The 21,043-nt window shown below is 39.0% G+C and overlaps 1 protein-coding gene across 2 annotated transcripts in view; it reads right to left on the minus strand.

The window, feature by feature from the left end:
* Positions 1–21,043, minus strand: part of TBC1D4 (TBC1 domain family member 4) — a 219,384-nt gene that overhangs the window by 65,328 nt on the left and 133,013 nt on the right. For both annotated transcript variants that reach the window (XM_040266876.1, XM_040266874.1), the window contains exons 4-7: positions 17,379–17,483; positions 6,278–6,410; positions 627–718; positions 249–359 (exon numbers count right to left, since the gene is read on the minus strand). In XM_040266876.1, coding sequence (XP_040122810.1) covers positions 249–359; positions 627–718; positions 6,278–6,410; positions 17,379–17,483 — 441 coding nt within the window. The remainder of the gene's footprint in view (positions 1–248; positions 360–626; positions 719–6,277; positions 6,411–17,378; positions 17,484–21,043) is intronic.

A 21,043-nucleotide genomic window follows, 5' to 3' on the forward strand; every position in this document is an offset into this window, starting at 1 on the left:
CTATTACTGGTTTTCTATCAAAATTCACCATTTTTTTTACATTTTAAAAGCATCAAAATTTCATCTCCATGTGCCAATGCTTGCTAAAATTTACTATAAAATTTCTGAGATGCTAGGAGGGAAAGGATGATTAGGGCTTAACCCTAAAGATGAGAACACAAAGCAAAGAAACTCCTTTTACAACTTCTATGAAATTTTGACTGAATATATGAAAAACACAAAAATCAGTCAGGGAGCAAACATCTCACCAATGGGCCTTCCCCGATATGAACATGTGTCTTCTGCTTGGCTTCGCACAGCTGCCTCAGATGTAAAATCACAAGTTCATTCTCCTCCTGGTCATTGACTGCCTTCATTTTCTGTTGAAGACAGACCAACAGCACATCATGGGAAGACAACATCCACTGTTTTATTCTCATTTAATTTTATCTGTCTGGTAGACAAACATAAATAAAGCTAAGCACTTAGCTGCTCTTAGGAACAAAAGGGGCTTCTAGTAACTATCAGAAAATATAGTGGGATACCTATCTTTCATTTCAGATAGAGAAATGGAAAAAGAAACTCAAAAAACAGGATCCAATTCTCATTGTTTATATCTTATTTGTGAGGACTATAAATCATGTTACCTGAACACGTTCAAAGATGTCAGCTTGCTCGTTATCTGTCAAGGATGAGAGGTGCCTCTGTATTACCAGCTTGGCTCTTGGTGGGTAGAGACCTAAGGGAAATGATGGGGATTCATGTTAAACAGGTTCTAGCCACAGAGATATATATGTTAGTCACTCTGTTGTGTCTGATTCTTTGCGACCCCCTAGACTGTAGCCTATCAGGCTTCTTTGTCCATGGGATTTTCCTGGCAAAAATACTGGAATGGGTTGCCATTTCCTTCTCCCAGGGATCTTCCCAACCCAGGGACTGACCCAGGGAATTAGAAAGAAGAAAAGCTTCTAGGAACTTCTCAGCTCTACATTTCTTTGTGCAATATACAACAAAATGCTGGGAAAATCTGTGATCATGTTCAGAAACACTAACCCTGGGGAGTGAACCCTGAACTGGCAGGCAGATTCTTTACCACTCATAAATATGTATGTGTGTATATATATATTATATATATATATATATAATATATATATATAATATATATAATGCACTGCAGCTTGTCCCTTCACCAGCAGGCTCTGAAGTTAAACCTTCTCAAGGAGTTGTGTTCCTGCCTACAACAAACCTTGGAACACTGCAATGAAATAATTAAATGGAAAATCTCCTCACCAAAAACAATGAACCCTAAGAGTGATCTTGAAGTCAGACTTATTAACAAAAAATGTCTCAGTTCAGTCGCTCAGTCGTGTCCAACTCTTTGAGACCCCATGAACCCCAGCACACCAGGCCTCCCTGTCCATCACCAACTCCCGGAGTTCACTCAAACTCACATCCATCGAGTCGGTGATGCCATCCAGCCATCTCATCCTCTGTTGTCCCCTTCTCCTCCTGCCCCCAATCCCTCCCAGCATCAGGTTCTTTTCCAATGAGTCAACTCTTTGCATGAGGTGTCCAAAGTACTGGAGTTTCAGCTTCAGCATCAGTCCTTCCAGTGAACACCCAGGACTGATCTCCTTTAGGATGGACCAGTTGGATCTCCCTGCAGCCCAAGGGACTCACAAGAGTCTTCTCCAACACCACAGTTCAAAAGCATCAATTCTTCTGCACTCAGCTTTCTTCACAGTCCAACTCTCACATCCATACATGACCACTGGAAAAACCATAGCCTTGACTAGATGGACCTTTGTTGGCAAAGTAACTTCTCTGCTTTTTAATATGCTGTCTAGGTTGGTCATAACTTTCCTTCCAAGGAGTAAGCATCTTTTAATTTCATGGCTGCAGTCACCATTTGCAGTGATTTTGGAGCCCCCCAAAATAAAGTTTGACACTGTTTCCACTGTTTCCCCATCTATTTGCCATGAAAAATAGCTGCCATGGTTAGCTGTTGACAGCTAACCAGACACCACTGAAGGTACTAACAAACTTAGCCATCCTAGAAACTCTTAGGATACTATTAGCCTTGGCCACAATCTCTAAGCTTAAAACTGGACATTCAAAAAAGAAAAAATAACCACTAATATTAAAAAGCAGAGCTGGAGCTTATTAGGTAGGAAGCTCTCCCCTTTATGCAGGTCTTGGTAATGAAACTTCAAGGACATCCATCATTAGTACTTAGGGACATTTTTTAGTGTTACAATTTTCCCAATAAAATGTTTATATTCTTATATCATGTTATTCATATATCCATTGCACTTCTACACATAATTTAGATTAAATCCTCAAGCAAACATCTTTTCCATAAAAGATGTTTTAATTTTTTTAAAAGGGGAAGTGAAATTCATATTAATAATGATTTGCCTGATCATCCATTTTTAAGAAACAGATCTACATAGTTAGGGGTCACTTATAATATTGCTACTGTACTGTGATTAGAAAAAGGATATCCAGCTATTCATATTTAATGACTCTTAAAGGTAGACTGCACTTTAAAATCCCTAGGAGAGATTTACCGCAAAATATGCATTGTTTTTAAAAAAAAAAAACAAAAACTATAATTCCTATCATGGTGTGTAAAACATGTATAGGGCCACCACTGGACCTGTTTTAAACCACTGTGTAGTATATAATGGGAACCGGAAAGAAGAAAAGCTTCTAGAAACTTCTCAGCTCTACATTTCTTTGTGCAATATACAACAAAATGCTGTGAAAATCTGTGATCACATTCAGTTCAGCTCAGTTCAGTCGCCCAGTCGTGTCCAACTCTTTGCGAGCCCATGAACTGCAGCATGCCAGGCCTCCCTGTCCATCACCAACAGAATGTATTATTAATATTTAAATTTTAAAATAAATCTGATTGGTGAAAAATGGTGTCTCAGTATTATTTTAATATAATTATCTCTTATTTTATATCAAGCTCTACATCTTTTTTATATTTTTAAAAGCCCCTTGCCCATTTGGGTTTTCTTTTTTTTTTTTTAATATTTTGTTGTTTATTTCTGAGAGCTCTTTACTTTTTTGATAAATTAAAAGCTTAGTCTATGACATGAGTTGCAAATATTTTGCCCAGTTTGGTTTTTAAGTTTTTTTCTATTTTGGTCTTTTGATATTGCTAAGGGTTTTTGCTTTGTTGTGTAGAAATTTTAAAAACTTTATTGTTCTATTGTTTAGAAACACTAAAATTCATTTTGATGGTGTGATGTCACACACTACCACAGCTTATTATTTGCTGGCAAAGTCTCCTCAGGCAGTATATTAAGAAACTGATTCACATGAGTGGGGTTTTTTTGTTTGTTTTATGTTGTTTATTATTCCAGTATGTTATTAGCATGTGTAGGAGGATAAAAGATCAAAAAGGAGAAAAGTAAACAGGGTATTTACTTGAAGTATGTAACTAAATCTATAGCCCAGGAAGTTTCCTCAGTCTTTTATTTCAATGGAAGAATTGCAAACAGCTGTATATTATTTATTTTCAAACTATGCATGCCCCCTGCACTGCCCTGAATTTGATTTGGCTTCTGATTTGGAATCACTGATTAGTGAATTAACCAGTCCTGAGAGGTAAGTATATTATTTAGCCCTCACACAAGTTATTGTAGGAAAACAAGATTGAGGATAACTGTTCCATCTCCACAATGCTCAACATCACTTTGGTTTTCACGTGCTGAGGATGGGTCCTAGAGATGGTGCCCTCAGACACTGCTTCCTGATTCACTCTGGTCCACCAACATGACTATGCTACTCTTCCCGGTCTATGTCCTTAACATAGGCATAGATTATGTTGGCATACGTACCTATTCCCTTTCTTTCTTTCTTTTTTAGTACAAAAAGAACTCCATATTAATGCAGCCAAATGTATTTACAGGACTCTATAATTCTGAGTAAGCTACATGAAATACTAATATCTAGATACTCCTAAATACTTATATATACTCCTATCTTTTTCACTTTCTACTCATATTAATCTGTGTTGAATCTGAATACAGTCCTTTTTCCCACTTTATACTTTGTACATAACACAAGTTCAGAATGCACAGTTATCCTGCCCCGATGAAAAAAGCCTTTGGGGAAACACACTGATGCCATGGCTTCAGGACAGTGTGATCCTGAAAATCCTTGCTTTCTGATAGTCTTCCAGAAAGAAGCATCAAGTTGCTGTGGAATCAGATCGAACAAGTTCATATCCTGATTCTGTCCCTCCTAAGTAGTGAGGATGTGATAGTTATTACCCACTATGCATCTCAGTGCCTGTTTGTTATGAGTAAAATGAGGATTAAAAACAGCACCTATCTTGTGGGATTTCTATATGGATGAAGTGGTCCAAGATATGGAAACCACAATAGTGCTGAGACACAGTAAGTCTTATGAGAGTTATCTGCCTTACTGTTATTCCTTTCATTTTTACTATCAGAGCACTGCCCTATCTTATGTTCTCTTAGCCTAATGTCAAAGACAAGGGTAAAAAATTATATCAGAAGGTGTTAGCCAAGGCCTTAGGAAAAGAATCTGTGTGAATCATTCTTAGTCAATATGAACCCTTCCTTTGCTCCTTTCAGATACACACATACCTTGAAGTTTGGGGACCTTAAATTTCAGTCCATTCAAGATCTTGGGATGGCCCTACTAATTCTGGATGTATAGTTTGCATTCTCTTTCTTTACAAAGGTCTCTAAAACTAAAATTTTTAAAGGAGCTTTTTTAAAAATATGATTTGCATAATTTCCTACTGGTGGTTTTATCTTTTTCTTACAGATAATAACAGTCCTCACAAATACAGAACAGCCATCTGCTATCTCCTCATTTGTTGCTCATCATTTAACTTCCAAGTAAGCAGTTGTTGTTTTGTAAAAATGTTAAGATTTTATGAAATCAAATCTGTCAATGTCTTCTTTTGGTAGTTTCTGCATTTCTGTGTCTTAATAAAGGTTTTCTTGTTTAGGGACTAAATAATATTTTTATTTTAATGATTTTAGTATTTTGCTTGTTTACATTGAAGACTTTGATCCCTCTAGAATGTATTTTCAGTAGATACATAGAAGGAATCTTTGTCTCTTTGGATGGCAAACTGATCCAACACCATCTCTGGAATCACTCAGACTTTTCTCCCCAGACTTATATTCCCTTTACCATACACCAAAAACGGTTCCATTTTTGTAAAGGTTATATATAAGTTTGAAAACAAGGCATGTTCTAGAAAATATTATAAATTTTTAAATTTGACTATTACATTTAAATAGTCCTTATTCACACAGGTGAGTGGAAAGTCAATAAATTTTGCCAGGTGCCTATGAATTTCCTGCCTACTTAACAGATATCACAATTTACACTCATTATGGCTCATACATTCTCTGCTTTCTTCTACAGCTCAACCTCTCCCCATCGACACTAACATCTATCATACTGAATTACATTTACTTGCTCCCAAGCCTGCCTTCCCTTCAGACTATAAACTTCCTGAAGGCACAGTCCGCATCTCAATCATCTCTGCATCCCCAGTGCTGAGCACACTACCCAGAACATGATTTTGGGTAGGCCAAAAAGTTTGGTTGGGTTTTTCTATAAGCAGATTTAGAAAAACTTGAATTGGCCAAAAACTTTTTGGCCAACCCAACAGATACTTAACAAGTGTCTATTAAATTGTGTGTCCTCTCAGGTGCAGTAGCTTTCAACCTTTTTTATTAGGGGACAAGGAGAAGAAAGAAAACTGAGTTAGAGTCACCTCTTCCTCATGCCCCTCCCACTCTTCAAAATCCTTTTTTTTTTTTTTTCAACTTGCTTTATGACATCATGTCTATTATCTGGGTGATTTTCAAATGTCCCTCAAAAGTTAGGAAAGTTTCATTCCTGTTCTAAACCTTTAGGGAAAAAAAACCACATCATCAACTGAGAAGAGAAAAAAAAAATCTATAGCCAACATTCTGGGAGGGTTTGCCTCTCTTCATTCATTCAACAAATATTTGGTTAGTTCCCACTGTGCACACAGTAAAGTCTTAAGAACTGTGGGAAATGCAAGTTCCTCCCTGGAGTCTGCCTCTGGAAAAAAAGTTAAAAAATAAAAAAAAGGAAAAAGAGCCAAGCACCTAGGAGAGACTGACTACACAAATTTGACTGGATGTGAGAAATGATTCTTAGGGCTCTTGGTTCACCTTGAAACAAAAAAGCATTCAATGACAGTAGCAACTTTCTCACTTCCTCAACGCCAAAGCAAACTCCTCTCTGCCAAGGCCAACTTATACTGTACCTTCAATCCTTTCACAGAGCTTATGCAAAGAGTGCATGGGGCAGGCCTCACACAACTTAATCTGGGTCTTGGCACTCTGCAGGGCAGCGGCCGTGCTGAAAGCCTGTTTCAGAGTCAGCATTACCTCATCAACCTACAAGAAAAACAGAGGCCAGGTCTGCAAACATTTGCCTTCAGGGTAACATATTAAAAGCCCAATAGCAATGTGAGGCTTTGTTGATGCCTACTAAATCTTAATAATGTAATTTGATGATAGAGAGAAAATACTGTCTTGAAGTTAGACCTTCAATTAATTATACATAAAATTGGAAACTGGAGGAAATAAGACTCCTTTAATATGTATAATACAACAATACTGACCTGTTACTTGAATGCTGTTTTTGAATCCCATGGAGTACTATGCTATCAGTTAAATGATAGTCAATCAGAACTTTGTTTTCTTTTTTAAAATTTTATAGAATTATAGTTGATTTAGTTTTGTTTCAGGTAGACAGCAAAGTGATTCAGTTATATATATATATATTCATTCTTCATCCGATTCTTTTCTCATATAGGTTATCATAGAATATTGAGTAGAGTTCCCTGTACTATATAGTAGGTCATTGTTGTTTATCTAAGGTCTTTGTTTAATTAAAGTAGTTTATCAGATAAAGATCTCTTTGGAAGTTTTGTCTGCGATACATAGGGAGCAACAAAATAAGTCTAACATTCTCTTGTGTTAATAGGTATCTTATTGACTTTATCCTTTTGGATCATTTTTAGTGCAACAACTGAACATGTGTTTAACCAAAGTTCTGGGAGAAACCAGCTCAATAAATAACATGGTAAGTGGGAGGGAGGTTCAAGAGGGAGAAAAGATATTTATCAGTTCAGTTCAGTTCAGTTGCTCAGTCATGTCCGACTCTTTGAGACCCCATGAATTGCAGCACGCCAGGCCTCCCTGTCCACCACCATCTCCCAGAGTTCACTCAGACTCACGTCCATCTAGTCGGTGACGCCATCCAGCCATCTCATCCTCTGTCATCCCCTTCTCCTCCTGCCCCCAATCCCTCCCAGCATGAGGGTCTTTTCTAATGAGTCAACTCTTCGCATGAGGTGGCCAAAGTACTGGAGTTTCAGCTTCAGCATCATTCCCTCCAAAGAAATCCCAGGGCTGATCTCCTTCAGAATGGACTGGTTGGATCTCCTTGCAGTCCAGGGGACTCTCAAGAGTCTTCTCCAACACCACAGTTCAAAAGCATCAATTCTTTGGTGTTCAGCTTTCTTCACAGTCCAACTCTCACATTCATACATGACCACTGGAAAAACCATAGCCTTGACTAGATGGACCTTTGTTGGCAAAGGAATGTCTCTGGTTTTCAATATGCTATCTAGGTTGGTCATAACTTTTCTTCCAAGGAGTAAGCGGCTAATTCATGTTGATGTATGGCAGAAACCAACACAATATTGTAAAGCAATCATCCTCCAATTAAAAATAAATATACCTTTTAAAAATTAAAAAAAATAATCTTGGGGAAATTCTATGAAGGCTGCTGAAGTTTCTTTTCCTAGAGTTCTACTGAGATATAATTGATATACAGCACCATATAAGTCTGAGAGGTACAGTATGATTTGACTTACATGCATCATGAAATAGTTATCACAATAAGTTTAGTGAACATCACATAGAGGCAAGATTAAATAAACAGATTTTTTTTTGTTGTTCTGTGATGAGAACTCCTGTCTTTTCTCTATGGCTTCTATTTATTAATATTAACATTTTGCTTCTGATTTGTGACACTAAGAACTTCTGACATCTTCCTGTCTAATAGCTGGGTCTCACCACTAGTTCAAGAGCTTGAAAACTGCCAGCCTGTTTCTTCCTTGCTCTTCCAATGACTTAGTCAAGAAGTTGGACTCTAGCATTCTGATTTCCTGGTTGTTTCTTGGAGGTCAACCAACAGCTCCTCCTCCAGGCATTGTTAAGCCAACTTCAGGCCACGTTTCCTCCTCTGTGGCACAATCATCAGAGTAAAGTGTAGTTTTCTCACCCACTGTAGAACTGAAGTCAAAGTCTAAAACCTGCATGGGGAGCTGTAAAGCGCCTCATCTAAACTATCTCTGATATTCAAAACCATTCACATGCTTTATAAACTATGCTTTGTTTTGTTCTGTTTTTACTGAGGTAACATTTGTTTAAAACATTATATAAGTTTCACAGTACAGCATTTAATTCAACTTCTGTATACACAGTGTGCTTAGCACCAAAGTCTCACTTCCATCTGTCACCATACAGTTGACCCCTTTACCATTCTGCTCTCTCCCACCCCTGATCCCTCTGGTAACCACCAATCTGTTCTTTGAGTGTATGTGTTTGTTTTTGTTTTATTTTTTATACTCTGCATATGAGGGAAATCATACTTATTTCTCATAGCATAATACCTTCAAGGTCTAGGTCCAGTCATGTTGTCATTAATGGCAAGATTTCATGTTTTTATATGGCTGAATAAGAATCCATTATATGTATATTATATATATATATTCCCTGGTGGCTCAGATGGTAAAGAATCTACCTGCAATGGAGGTGACCTGGGTTCAATCTCTGCATTGGGAACATTCCCTGGAGAAGGAAATGGCAGTATTCTTGCCTGGGAAATCTCATGGAGAGAGGAGCCTAGCAGGCTACAGACCATGGGGTCACAAAGAGTCAGACATGACTGAGCAACTAAGCACAGCACATACATGTATATATATGTAAGCACAGCACATACATGTGTATACACACACACACACATCACATCTTCTTTATCCATTCATCCGTTAATGGGCACTTCCACTGATACCATATCTTGGCTCTTGTAAATAACACCACAATGAACAGAGAGGTGCATATCTTTTCAAATTAGTGTTTTCTGTTTTTTCAGATAAATACCCAGAAATGGAATTGCTAGGCCACATCTTAATTCTATTCTTAATTTTTTGAGGAATCTCCATATTGTTTTCCATAGTGGCAACACCAGTTTATACTTCTACCAAAACAAAAGGCCAACAGGCACATGAAAAGATGCTTAACATCACTAATTTTTAGGGAAATGCAAATCAAAACCACAATTGAGATATCACCTCACACACATATCAGAATAGCTATTACCCAAAAGATAAGAAATATTTAATAACAAGTATTGGAGAGGATGTTGAGGAAAAAGAACCCTCGTACACATAAGCCCTTTTTAAAGGCCTTTTTCTCCCTTCCCTTATGGCCTGGTTTAAGAAAAAGTTATTACTTAAAGGAGTTACTCCACTGTTGCATCTGAGTGTATGAAGAACCTGGAATAAAAAGAAACTTTATCCACAAGTCCATTCTCTGTGTCTCTATTTCTGCCCTGCAAATGGGTTCATTAGTACCATTTTCCTAGACTTCATATATATGCATTAATATAAAATACCTGTTTTTCTCTTACTTCACTCTGTATAACAGGTTCTAGGTTGTCCACCTCAGTTCAACTAACTCAGATTTGTTCCTTTTTGTGACTGAGTAATAATCCACTGTGTATACGTTGCACAACTTCTCTATCCATTCACCTGGACATAGTGGGGGAAGGACAGGGTAGGACAAACTGAGAGAGTAGCACTGAAATCTAATGCCGGCCTGCGTGCTAAGTTGCTTCAGTCATGTCTGACTCTCTGTGACCCTACGGACTGTATGTAGCCTGCCAGGATCCTCTGTCCATGGGATTCTCTAGGCAAGAATACTGGAGTGGGTTGCCTTGCTCTCCTCCAGGGGAATCTGCCTGACCCAGGGATCAAACCCAAGCCTCTTACCTCCTGCATTGGCAGGTGGGTTCTTTATCACTAGTGCCACCTGATATAATACCATGGATAAAATAGAAAGCTAGTGGGAAACTGCTACATAACACAGGGAGCTCAGCCTGGTGCTCTGTGACAACCTAGAGGGGTGGGATGGGGGTGAGATTCAAGAGGGAGGGGATATATGTATATATATAGTTGATTTACATTATTGTATGACAGAAATCAATAAAACATCGTAAAGCCATTATTCTCCAATAAAAAATTTTAAAAGACACTTTATTCTTCTGATATTGCTTAAAGGACCAAGTAGCCAGTGATTAGTCAGCTATGTTTTACTATAACTTTTTAAAAAGCTCATCAATAATTTCATATCATTCTATGTACAAAAAATGAAGTATTCATAATCTGCTCTTTTATACTATAATTTAAAAAAATAAAGATTTCTAATGCTTAAAAATAAAAGCACTACATGCTTTAGTGACTTCGCATTTTCATTTCATTTGCCTTGTTATGTATTGTATTCAAAAGCAATTTCAATGACTTACATAGATATTTACCATTGTTTTCTTATTTCTCATTTATTTAAGGCAGTGAAGGGGTTAGTCATCTGTTTAACTTTCAGGTAGATTTATTATTTGTTATTTAGTAATAATGTAAAAGGCCTCCAACAGAAATACTGAACTTTCATGATTTTTTATTCCATTTCTAGATGAAATGAGATCATTTCAATGGTGACTGAAATGTGGCTACTGATTTCTCCCAACCATAAATATTACTAAAATTTTACTTGTAAAATTTTCAGTGTTTTACTTTGTTTTAAAATACCATTTTATAGATGGTTTATAAATTCTATGATGGTATCAGAGCAACTAAAAGTTAAATTAGTACTATGAAGTTAAATTCAGTTCAGTCGCTCAGTTGTGTCGAACTCTTTGAGAGCCCACGGACTGCAGCAGGTCAGGTTTCCCTGTCCATCACCAACTCCCTGAGTTTGCTCAAACTCCAGGAAATTAAATTAGCACTGTGAATAACTTAATTGTTTTAGTTTAGATTCAGCAACAACAAAAAATCCTAGGAAATGTTAAAAGTTTAACACTAAAGGAATGAGTAAAGAGAAATCAACCATATGGAACAAGAAGAAAGTATTCTTAGTGTGACCATCAGGGAATATTAAATTTCCAGAGAAAATTATGAGATGGAACAAAGAAAGCTAATTTATGATATTAAGGGGAAATTTCATAATGAAAATAGTGCTCATAAACATTTCCCTACCAAGCTTAAGTTCTGTATGGCATTTAAGAATGAGAATCACAGAATATATAAGGACTTCAAAAGATTATCTAGCCTAATTCTCTGGGAAAATCTACACTCTTAACCCCACACAAAGCCTGGGTCTTGGTAATGTGGATTTTTTTGGGGGGGGAGTTGCTTTGTTTTACTTTCCCTGGATACTATTGTGTGGATCTGCGGATCTGAGGAGTTCTACTTTTTCTGTCTATGAACAGTAGTCACTTCCATTTTTTTCATACCTTTTAAACCACTTTTGGAGAAAGCAGAAATTATATTTTCCAGAAATCACAAATGTGGTTAAACAAGATTAAGCCACCTGCTTTGCGTTATTTTACACAAGAAGGAACGGAGGGAAGGAGGAAGCAAGGGAAGGAGGGAGGGAGGAGCACTGAGCATCTAAACTTCCCGAGTAACCCTCCAGGGCCCATCTGAACTCTATACAGTAAGTCCCCTATACAGGAACCCTTCAAGTTGGGAACTTTCAAAGACATGAACGTGCGTTCACATGTCAAATCACGTTAACACACATGCCTGGCGTACATTGTCACATGCGTCCATCCTCTACAAGTGGTTGTGCTTTTGTGTACTTTACTGCACAGGACTATTGTGAGCAACAGGAGGAGCTTACTAATGAAGACCTGATAGAACTGGAGGCCCAGAAAAACGACAAAGATGAAAGGAAGAAGAAGTAACTGAAGAACCAAAGAGATTCATGACACAGGAAATGGCAAGGATATTTTCTTTATCTGAGTAGGCACTGTTAGTTTTTGAGACCCAGCACTCAAACATAGACCGGTACCCAAAGATTGCAGCAGCTGTTCAGGATGCAATCCAGCATTACTGTGTTATCTATGGTGAGAAAAAAAAGAGCTAATAGCTGGACATCACTGGATTGTTTTTTCAAAAGGGTAGATGGAATTGAATCCAGCAAGGAAGCAGAACCTGTGCCATCAGCATGAGGCAGGAGTGAAATTTGAGATTGCCCTCCATCTCCTATTGCTGACGATCCTTCAGCTCTGCCATCTCCCACCTCCTCTCCCTCCTGCAGTCAGTAACTCTTCTTGCTTGTCCACTCAATGCCAGCCCCCATGTCCCAGTTGTTGTACTGTACTACTATACTTTCCAAGGTACTGCGCTGTAAGATAAAAAGTGTTTTCTTTATTGTTTTTGTCTGTTTTTTATGTATTATTTGTGTGAAGAGTATTAGAAACCTATCACAGTACAGTACTATATAGCCGATTGTGCTAGCTGGGTACATAGGTTAACTTTCTTGGACTTAGGAACAAATAGGACTTACAAACACACTCTCAAAATGAAACTTGTACATGTGGGACTTATTGTACTGTTCATCAATTCATAACAATCTCTACAAAGAAACAAGAGAAAAAGCTAGTTGCATATTCTCTGTGTTCAGAGTAGATAAGTCAGCATGTACAGTTTTGCAATATTTTATCTTTCACAACTACCAAGCCACATCAATCATAACACTGCTTAGACCTATATAATATTTGACTGTTCTATTCTATATGTCAGCTGCTTGAACCATCCTCCTTTATACAGGAAATTTATATTTAATTTTTCCTGTAGCTTGCAATTCTGATGCCTCACCATTCAGTTAAGATGGTTAGTGACAAAAAACTGAACAGGATTTCAGAGATTCCAGCATAGGCCCCTTCTTAAGAATAATGATGCCAGCACTAATATTCTGATGCAATTTCAATGTAACATGAAGACATTCTCAGCCAGTCTTGGCTGTTGCCTGAGCCACAGAACTTCTCAAGATGGAAAAATGCAGCATGTTCCTAGACTTTCAACTCTGACTCCCTGTTCTGAAAACTCATCCTATGTACATGAGGGGAAAATAAAAATACTAAAAAATACAAACAAAATAAAATTTGTAAAAGAGGTTAGAAATCAGAAGGTTTTACAGTTTTTCTCTTGGTGGAGGTTATCCAGTAATCAGAAATTTGTTGTTGTTCTTTTTGTTAGTCACTCAGTTGTGTCCAACTCTTTGCGACCTCATAGACTGTAGCCTAGGAGGCTCCTCTGTCCATGGAATTCTCTAGGCAAGAATACTGGAGTGTGTTACCATGCCCTCCTCCAGCGGATCTTCCTGACCCAGAGACCAAACCTGGGTCTCCTGCATTGCAGGCAGATTCTTTACCATCTGAGCCACCAGGCAAGCCCTCATCAGAGATTAACCAGCACCTATAAAAAGATTACCTGAAGTTAAGAGTAACACACTCTATCACTGAAACATACACTTACCAACCTCTGCTCTTCTAGAAGCTACTGGGGGATACAACAGTAAGGACAGCCTAACCTTGTAGGATTCGCCATCCAGTGGGGTGGAACGTTATGTGAACAAACACACAAGATAATGGGTTTGCAGGAACTGTTAGAGATCTGTGAACAAGGCACAGCAAAAGCACTGACAACAAAGCAAGGAAAGGGGTCAATTCCTCGAAAACGGTGTCAGAAAAGGGGTTGCTAGGAGTTTATCTTCAAACAGAGTCCTAAAAAGTACACAGTAGAAAAGAAGGGGAAAGAGATTCAAGGCAGAGCTGAGCAAAGGAGGCCCGCTTCCCATCCAGTGAAGCAGGAGAGAAAAGAATGTGCAAATGGATACGGAAAGAGAACACACACAGTCTCCTTGTATAGCAGCGGGGTGGACCCTCAAGGCTGGCACAGTCGCATTCCCCAGCCGATGGTATGAAAGCAGTGAGCCCTGGCTCTGCCCTCCTCTGACAGGCAGACCCCTCACTCCACGCAGCCAACAGTTAGCTCAGAATTTCAGCAGCATCTCTGTGAGCTGCACCACCCACGTATCTCCTTGATCTTATGTGTCCTATGCATGAACCATTTGTGGCTTCAGTAGCAAGCCACATAAACGCAACCTCACATCAGTCGTCACAGCAGCCTCTGGAGTCCGGCCTAGAGACAGCTGAGCGCAGAGGACAGCACGTGGGAGGACGCAGCGGTGAGAGGGAGAGCTTTCGGGGGACTGGAGAAGCGTGAGGTAGGCCCTTCTGCCATGCTAGACCATGTAGATTTTGTCTCTTAATAAGGAGGCATAAACTGGTCCTTAGTGAGAAAATTTTGTGAGAAAAAAACTACAACGTAAGGTAGGATATAGACAGATGACAGATTAAACCAGTGGCAGGAAGACTAGTTAGGACACGAAGGCAATTGTCTTTCTAAAGAAGGCCCAGACTTAGATACCAGACAAAGAGAAAAAGGAAAGCAAAATGGACATAAGGGACATTCTACCTTCGAGTTTATAGCAAGGGTCCCCAACTGTGGGACCACAGACGGATACCGGTCCACGGCCTGGTAGGAACTGGGCCTCACAGCAGCAGTGGATGGTGGGCAAGTGAACGAAACTTCATCTGTATTTATAGCTGCTCCCCATCACTCGCATTACCGCCTGAGCTCTGCCTCCTGTCAGATCAGCGTGGCATTAGATTCTCACAGGAGCACAAACCCTACTGTGAACTACACAAAGGATCTAGATTGCATGCTCCTTCCTTTTTTTTAGTTGGACGAAAATTGCTTTACAATGTTGTGTTGGTTTCTGCCATGCAACCATGAAAATCAGTCATAATTATACATATATCTCCCAGTTACAAGGTCCTTAAAGAATTAGCCCCAAACCAATCCCAGCCCCCATCCATGAAAAACTGTCTCCCATGAAACCAGTGCCTGGTACCAAAAAGGCTGGGGACTGCTGGTTTGTAGGATTTCATAAACAGGTGGATACCGATGGGGCAAAAGGATGCATTATGATTCCTAAATATGGAGGTTGTGTAAATGGAACAGTCAAAACAAAATATGACAGGTTTTGGAAGGGTAGGAGAGCAAGGATCTGCAATGCAGGAAGAATCAGTCTTAGGAGGAGGGACTGAGGAAGGAAGGAAGGAAGAAGGGTAAGTGGGGCAGTGGATGGGTGGGGAAAGGCGCAAGATTACCCCACCTTCTCATTTTCTACCTGAGTCTTACTCAGTTGGCATTTTCCAGGATTGTGTCCTTGGCTCTCTTTAGCCTTCTCTCTTTTTCTTCCTCTTGCATACTCATCAACCCCCACACCTTCAATCATTCTTTACACAATAACTCTTAAATTTCTATCCCAAGCCCTAAACTAAACCTATATAATACAGTGGGCACTTGGCTATCAACATGTGGTTTTCATTGGTATGGCTAACTGCCTAAAGTGAGAACAGAACTTTAAAAGTATCCCTCTTGGGTAAAAACTGGTGAATGCTACATTCCCTAGTCAGAAAGTGTCTTGGCACCAATTCATCTCCATTTCTTCATTATTCCTCAACTCAGTGTCCACGCTGGGAACACGAAAGGCAAGAGTTACTAGGGAGGATTTAAAATGGATGACCAACAAGGTCCTATTGTATAGCACAGGGAACTCTGCTTAATGTTATATGGCAGCCTGGATGGGAGGGGAGTTTGGGAGAGCATGGATACATGTATATGTATAGCTGGGTCCCTTCGCTGTTGACCTGAAACTATCTCAATATTGTTAATCAGCTATATCCCAATACAAAACAAAAAGTTTTACAAATGAGTTAGCAAAGAGGATGGCAACATGCTTTAAGGAGTTGAGGAGAATGCAGCCTGGCTTACTTTGTTCTAAGTGGTGGTATTTCCCTGGGGAAAATCGAGGGGGAAGATGTACGTCTAATAAATGCTGTGCTTCCAAGAATGGTCATGTATACATCTAAAGATTTGTGCTAAAATGGTTAGGAGAGGTAACTCAAGTGGAAGAATACGTAAAAAAAAATTTAGGGGAAAATACTGACATATTTTTAGTCACTCAGAACCATTTCCAACTTCGTCTTACATATTTCTTCGAAAATTCTAACTGTTCCCCTTAAAGAGGGAGTGAGAATGCCTGAGAGAAAAATTAGCTTCCAAATTCCAAAGAAAGAAAATCAAGGCTAAAAAAAGACCATAAAGAAAGTGTTTTTAAAATGAGGACAGGGGCTGATGAAATACAGAGAAAAAAAACAAAATCGCTGTCTACCCTGTTGAAATAAGCATTATCTACTCTGAGATGTTAGAGCAACTGAGAGAATAAAAGGTCTTCTTTATCTTCTTACATGAGCAATGGAAAAAGTAACCACTCTGCTTCCACGATCAGGCTTTTCCTACCTTTTAAAAAAACAGCCAACTCATTGGAAAAGATCCTGATGCTGGGAAAGGCAAAAGGAGAAGAGGGTGGCAGAGGATGAGATGATTGGATGGCATCATCGATTCAATGGACATAAACTTGGGCAAACTCTGGGAGATGGTGAGGGACAGGGAGGCCTGGCATGCTGCAGTCAATGGGGTCTCAAAGAGTCGGACATGAGTTAGCGACTGAACAACAAGAACCACCACCTTTGAAAAGTACTCCCAGTAATATTTCTGGATTTGTTAAACTCAAGAAAATTATCTATGCTGAAAAATTGCCAAGATAATCTGGCTTTGTTTTTCTTAATGTTTATTTTTACTTTATTTTGCTTTACAATACTGTATTGGTTTTGCCATACATTGACATGAATTCGCCACGGGTATACATGAATTCCCAATCCTGAACCCCCCTCCCACCTCTCACCCCATATCATCTCTCTGGATCTTCCCCATGCACCAGCGCCAAGCATCCTGTATCCTGTATCGAACATAGACTGGCGATTCGTTTCTTACATGATAGTATACATGTTTCAGTGCCATTCTCCCAAGCCATCCCACCCTCTCCCTCTCCCACAGAGTCCAAAAGTCCATTCTATACATCTGCGTCTCTTTTGCTGTCTCGCATACAGGGTTATCATTACCATCTTTCTAAATTCCATGTATATGTGGCTTTGTTTTTCTATTGTGGTTCTGCCTCCAAGAGCAGAACCTCATCTCTGGTTGCCCTCCTCTTTTTTCCACTGATGGCCATTCTGCGAGGCTTGGGTCTGTCAGAGACAAGTCTCCCAGGAGTCAGAGGTTTGGGGAGGAGCCTGTGGACAGCAGTCACCCCACTTACCAGAGATTCACTGGCACACTGGAACACGTAGCAGATATACTGGCTCAGCCCAGGCTCTGAGGACTCCCGACAAATAAAGCCGAAGTGATCAACGTGCTTTATACCCTAGAGAGGGAAGAAGTGGGGAGTTTACAAGATTATGTCCATTTAACCAACACTATGGAAACAGTTCTGTGCTTTCACACTTTCATGAATTTCTCCTTCACAGCACTGTGATAGGGGACATAATGTCAGAGAGCAAACTTATATGGCAGACTTTTGATACATAAAATAAAGGGTGAAACCAGCTCAGATTGCTTTGTTTCTGGCAAACACTCTGTAACTCGGGGCCACAGAAGGAAAAACAGAATGGCACGATCCATTGTCTCTTGTAATAAAACCACCACCCAGTGTTTGGCAGTATCAGAGTTTTCAACTTATTGGTCGTCATTGATCAAGCAGTCTGATGATTCATCATAAACCCTGCTCTTATTTACTTGAGATTAAGAATCATAAAACTGACAATGCTCTACTGAAATGGCATGCAATTCCCTAAAGTATGCATTAGAAGTACTAGAACATTTATCTATTTATAGACATTCAAGGAGTCACAACTGTTAGAAGATGAATACATTAAAGAAATTACTGCAGATGTCAATGATTCAAATTCACAAATCTGTACTTTCTGAACACAGGCTAAATAACGTCAGCTACACTTTATAAAAAATTCTGAATCATTTGAGAACTTCAATCAGCCTGAATACATACACACCAATTAGCAGCCAGCAGCACCTTGTGGCCTGGCATGCTGCCGTCCGTGGGGTTGCAAAGAGTCGGACACGGCTGAGCAACTGAACTGACCTGAGCACCTTGTTACTTTAACAGAAAGCACGGTTCTTTGAAAAGTCAGAAAAACCAAAAATTTAAAGTTGTCCTGCAATCACTTAAATTCCAGGGAAAAGGAAACAGGCTTTGGAGTCAGATTTGTGCTTCCACCTTGGTTCAAGCAATTTACTAGGTATAAGATATTGTGATGTGTTGATAAAAAGTATCTCGGAAGTTCCACTTCTCGTTATAAAATAGTAATCATGGCACCTATTCTCCAAAATTTTTCAGATTCAGAACTAAGAAATATCTTAGTTCCTTGCATGTTTGATAAACAGTAACCACAATTCTTGTATTAATAAGCTTCACCTATCCAACAGATATGGAAAAAAGAAATCAACTCTATAAAATAAAAGAAAAAGTTAATAGGAGGAATTAAGTTATACAGTCCATGAGGTGAAAGTAAATTCCATCTGATACAGCTCATTCATGATTATAGAATTTCTTTGACTTGGGACTTCCCAGGAGATCCAGGTTAAGAATCTGTGCTTCTACTGAATGGGGCATGAGTTCAATCCCTGATCGGGGAACTAAGATCCCACATGCCTGCAAAGTGTGGCCAAAAACAAATAAGTAAATAAAATAAAATGGAGAAATAGCATCATCTTAAAAAAAAAATATCTTTGACTAACTTAGCATTAAATGGGAAAAAATGCATAGTACCTCACCAGTTCACCAAGTTTTCAGGCAGTGGCAATGTTCCAGTAAAGAAAACCACTCCCTTATTCCTCACGCTTGCCAAAAATCCAGTCTTACTGATTTTGAAGAAAGAAACATACATACGGATACATGTGAGGAGCCTGATGGGCTACAGTTCATGGGGTCACAAAGAGTCACATCTCGTCGTGTGTTTAAAAGTATGCCTGCTCCCAAATGCAGCCACCCTCTATCAGTGCAATTCTGTGGAAAAGTAATAGGAGTTGCCCACGCAGTGAGGGGCAGAGATTAACCTGACAATTATTCTGATCAAAGGCCTTTACACAAAACTTCCTCATATTTCAGTCAATTCTTTTTCTTAATTCTTAATGTCACTACAAAGCTTGCTTTAAAAAAGAAAAGAAAGGAAAAGGAAAAATTTTGTTTGAACTGCCAGTTTATATATTTGGTTTGGCTGCTTCTTTTTTTGTTATTTTTCAATTTTTTTTTTCCCTTAAATGTTCAATGAGCATTGCTAGTTTTCTTCCTGCAAGACTTGGGGTGGGGTTAGGGAGAGGCACAGTCTTTTCCAATGGCGACTCTTGCTCTGGGAAACAGGAAATACACAGCTTTGCATACAACTCCCTCCTCTACACTGGACATGAGGCCCAATACACAGAAATAGTCATTCAACATTTATTGAACACCTAAGCATTAAGCTCTGTCTTAACACATCTGATTCTCTGATGCTCTACAGCATAAGACACCCACCCTCACAGACCTTATGATCACGCAAAGACCCCAAGGAAACATGTTGTTACAAGAATGCTTCAGTTCAGTTCAGTTCAGTCACTCAGTCGTGTCCGACTCTTTGCGACCCCATGAATCGCAGCACACCAGCCCTCCCTGTTCATCACCAACTCCTGGAGTTCACTCAGACTCACGTCCATCGAGTCAGTGATGCCATCCAGCCACCTCATCCTCTGTCGTCCCCTTCCTCCTGCCCCCAGTCCCAGCCAGCTTAGTAAATACTATTTTTCAGTTAAAGTGAATCATCTTTCTACCAAGTTTTTTGTCCCTTAAATAGGAATTTAGAAATTTTTCAATATATTCACCGAGTCAGATGCTGCCTTTCTCAATTATTAGAGTAGAAAGCTTTTATCTTCAGAACATAATTTTAGGTCTCCATATAATAGCACAAATATTAAAATAAAATGCTAGAAGTGAAACCACATTAGCTGAGTCTGAGGAGAGTAATTTACAAGATGTACAAAAGGTTGTCATTTTCCAACAGAAGAATATCTGAACATCCTACCTATGGCAGTGCTAACTCCAAAATTCAAAAAAATTTTTTTTAAATAAGCAACCTTGATTTTCAACATTAAAATACTGGAAAGGGCCTTGGCAAGATCCAAGACCCTGAAGGTACATCTAAGTTACACCTATTAGGAAATAAGTTATTGCTTCTCTATTCCAGGGACCTCCTCAGAGGCATCCTTGCATTTTTAACTTTCCCATACTCAGATTTAGATATTCCCTCCATTCCAACCTCTTCAGAAAATCTTCCTAGGTTTGCCATATAGTTAGGCAGCTCTAACTTTTGGATAGCTGTACTAAATTATTATATTACTATGGTACTTAGAATACTACTTTATGCCTGATATGACATCAAGCGCATATAATTGCATTGATTATTTTTAAACCTTTCATATACACAATATAAGAATTAACAAGTAAAAGGCCAACGATACATACACAAACCTTCTTTTCAAACTTTAACATTTACAACAATAAACTTGAAAGCACTAGTTCTCCTTTTATTACCTATTACGGTATAAAGAGCAAACATGACTCAGTGATGCCAAAACCCACTGCCCAAGATTCTGAGGAAAACTGAGAAGATATTTCCAAAAGAACTCACCACCACAAAAACTCCACTCACCCCTTTGATGAACGGATGCTACGAGCAGACAGGGCTGATGACAGTGAGCGTAAAATATTATGATACTGAGAGACCTGGACCCAAACAGATGAACACTCTGAAGATAAATCCACTTGGCAAAAACCACCACATTATTGTAAAGTAATTAGCTTCCAGCTAAATAAATAAGTTTTTAAAAAATAAATAACATTTGAAGGGATTCAATCCCAGTTATTTTATGGTT

The sequence above is a fragment of the Oryx dammah genome, unplaced genomic scaffold (assembly GCF_014754425.2).
Source record: "Oryx dammah isolate SB20612 unplaced genomic scaffold, SCBI_Odam_1.1 HiC_scaffold_24, whole genome shotgun sequence".
Lineage (NCBI taxonomy): Eukaryota > Metazoa > Chordata > Mammalia > Artiodactyla > Bovidae > Oryx > Oryx dammah.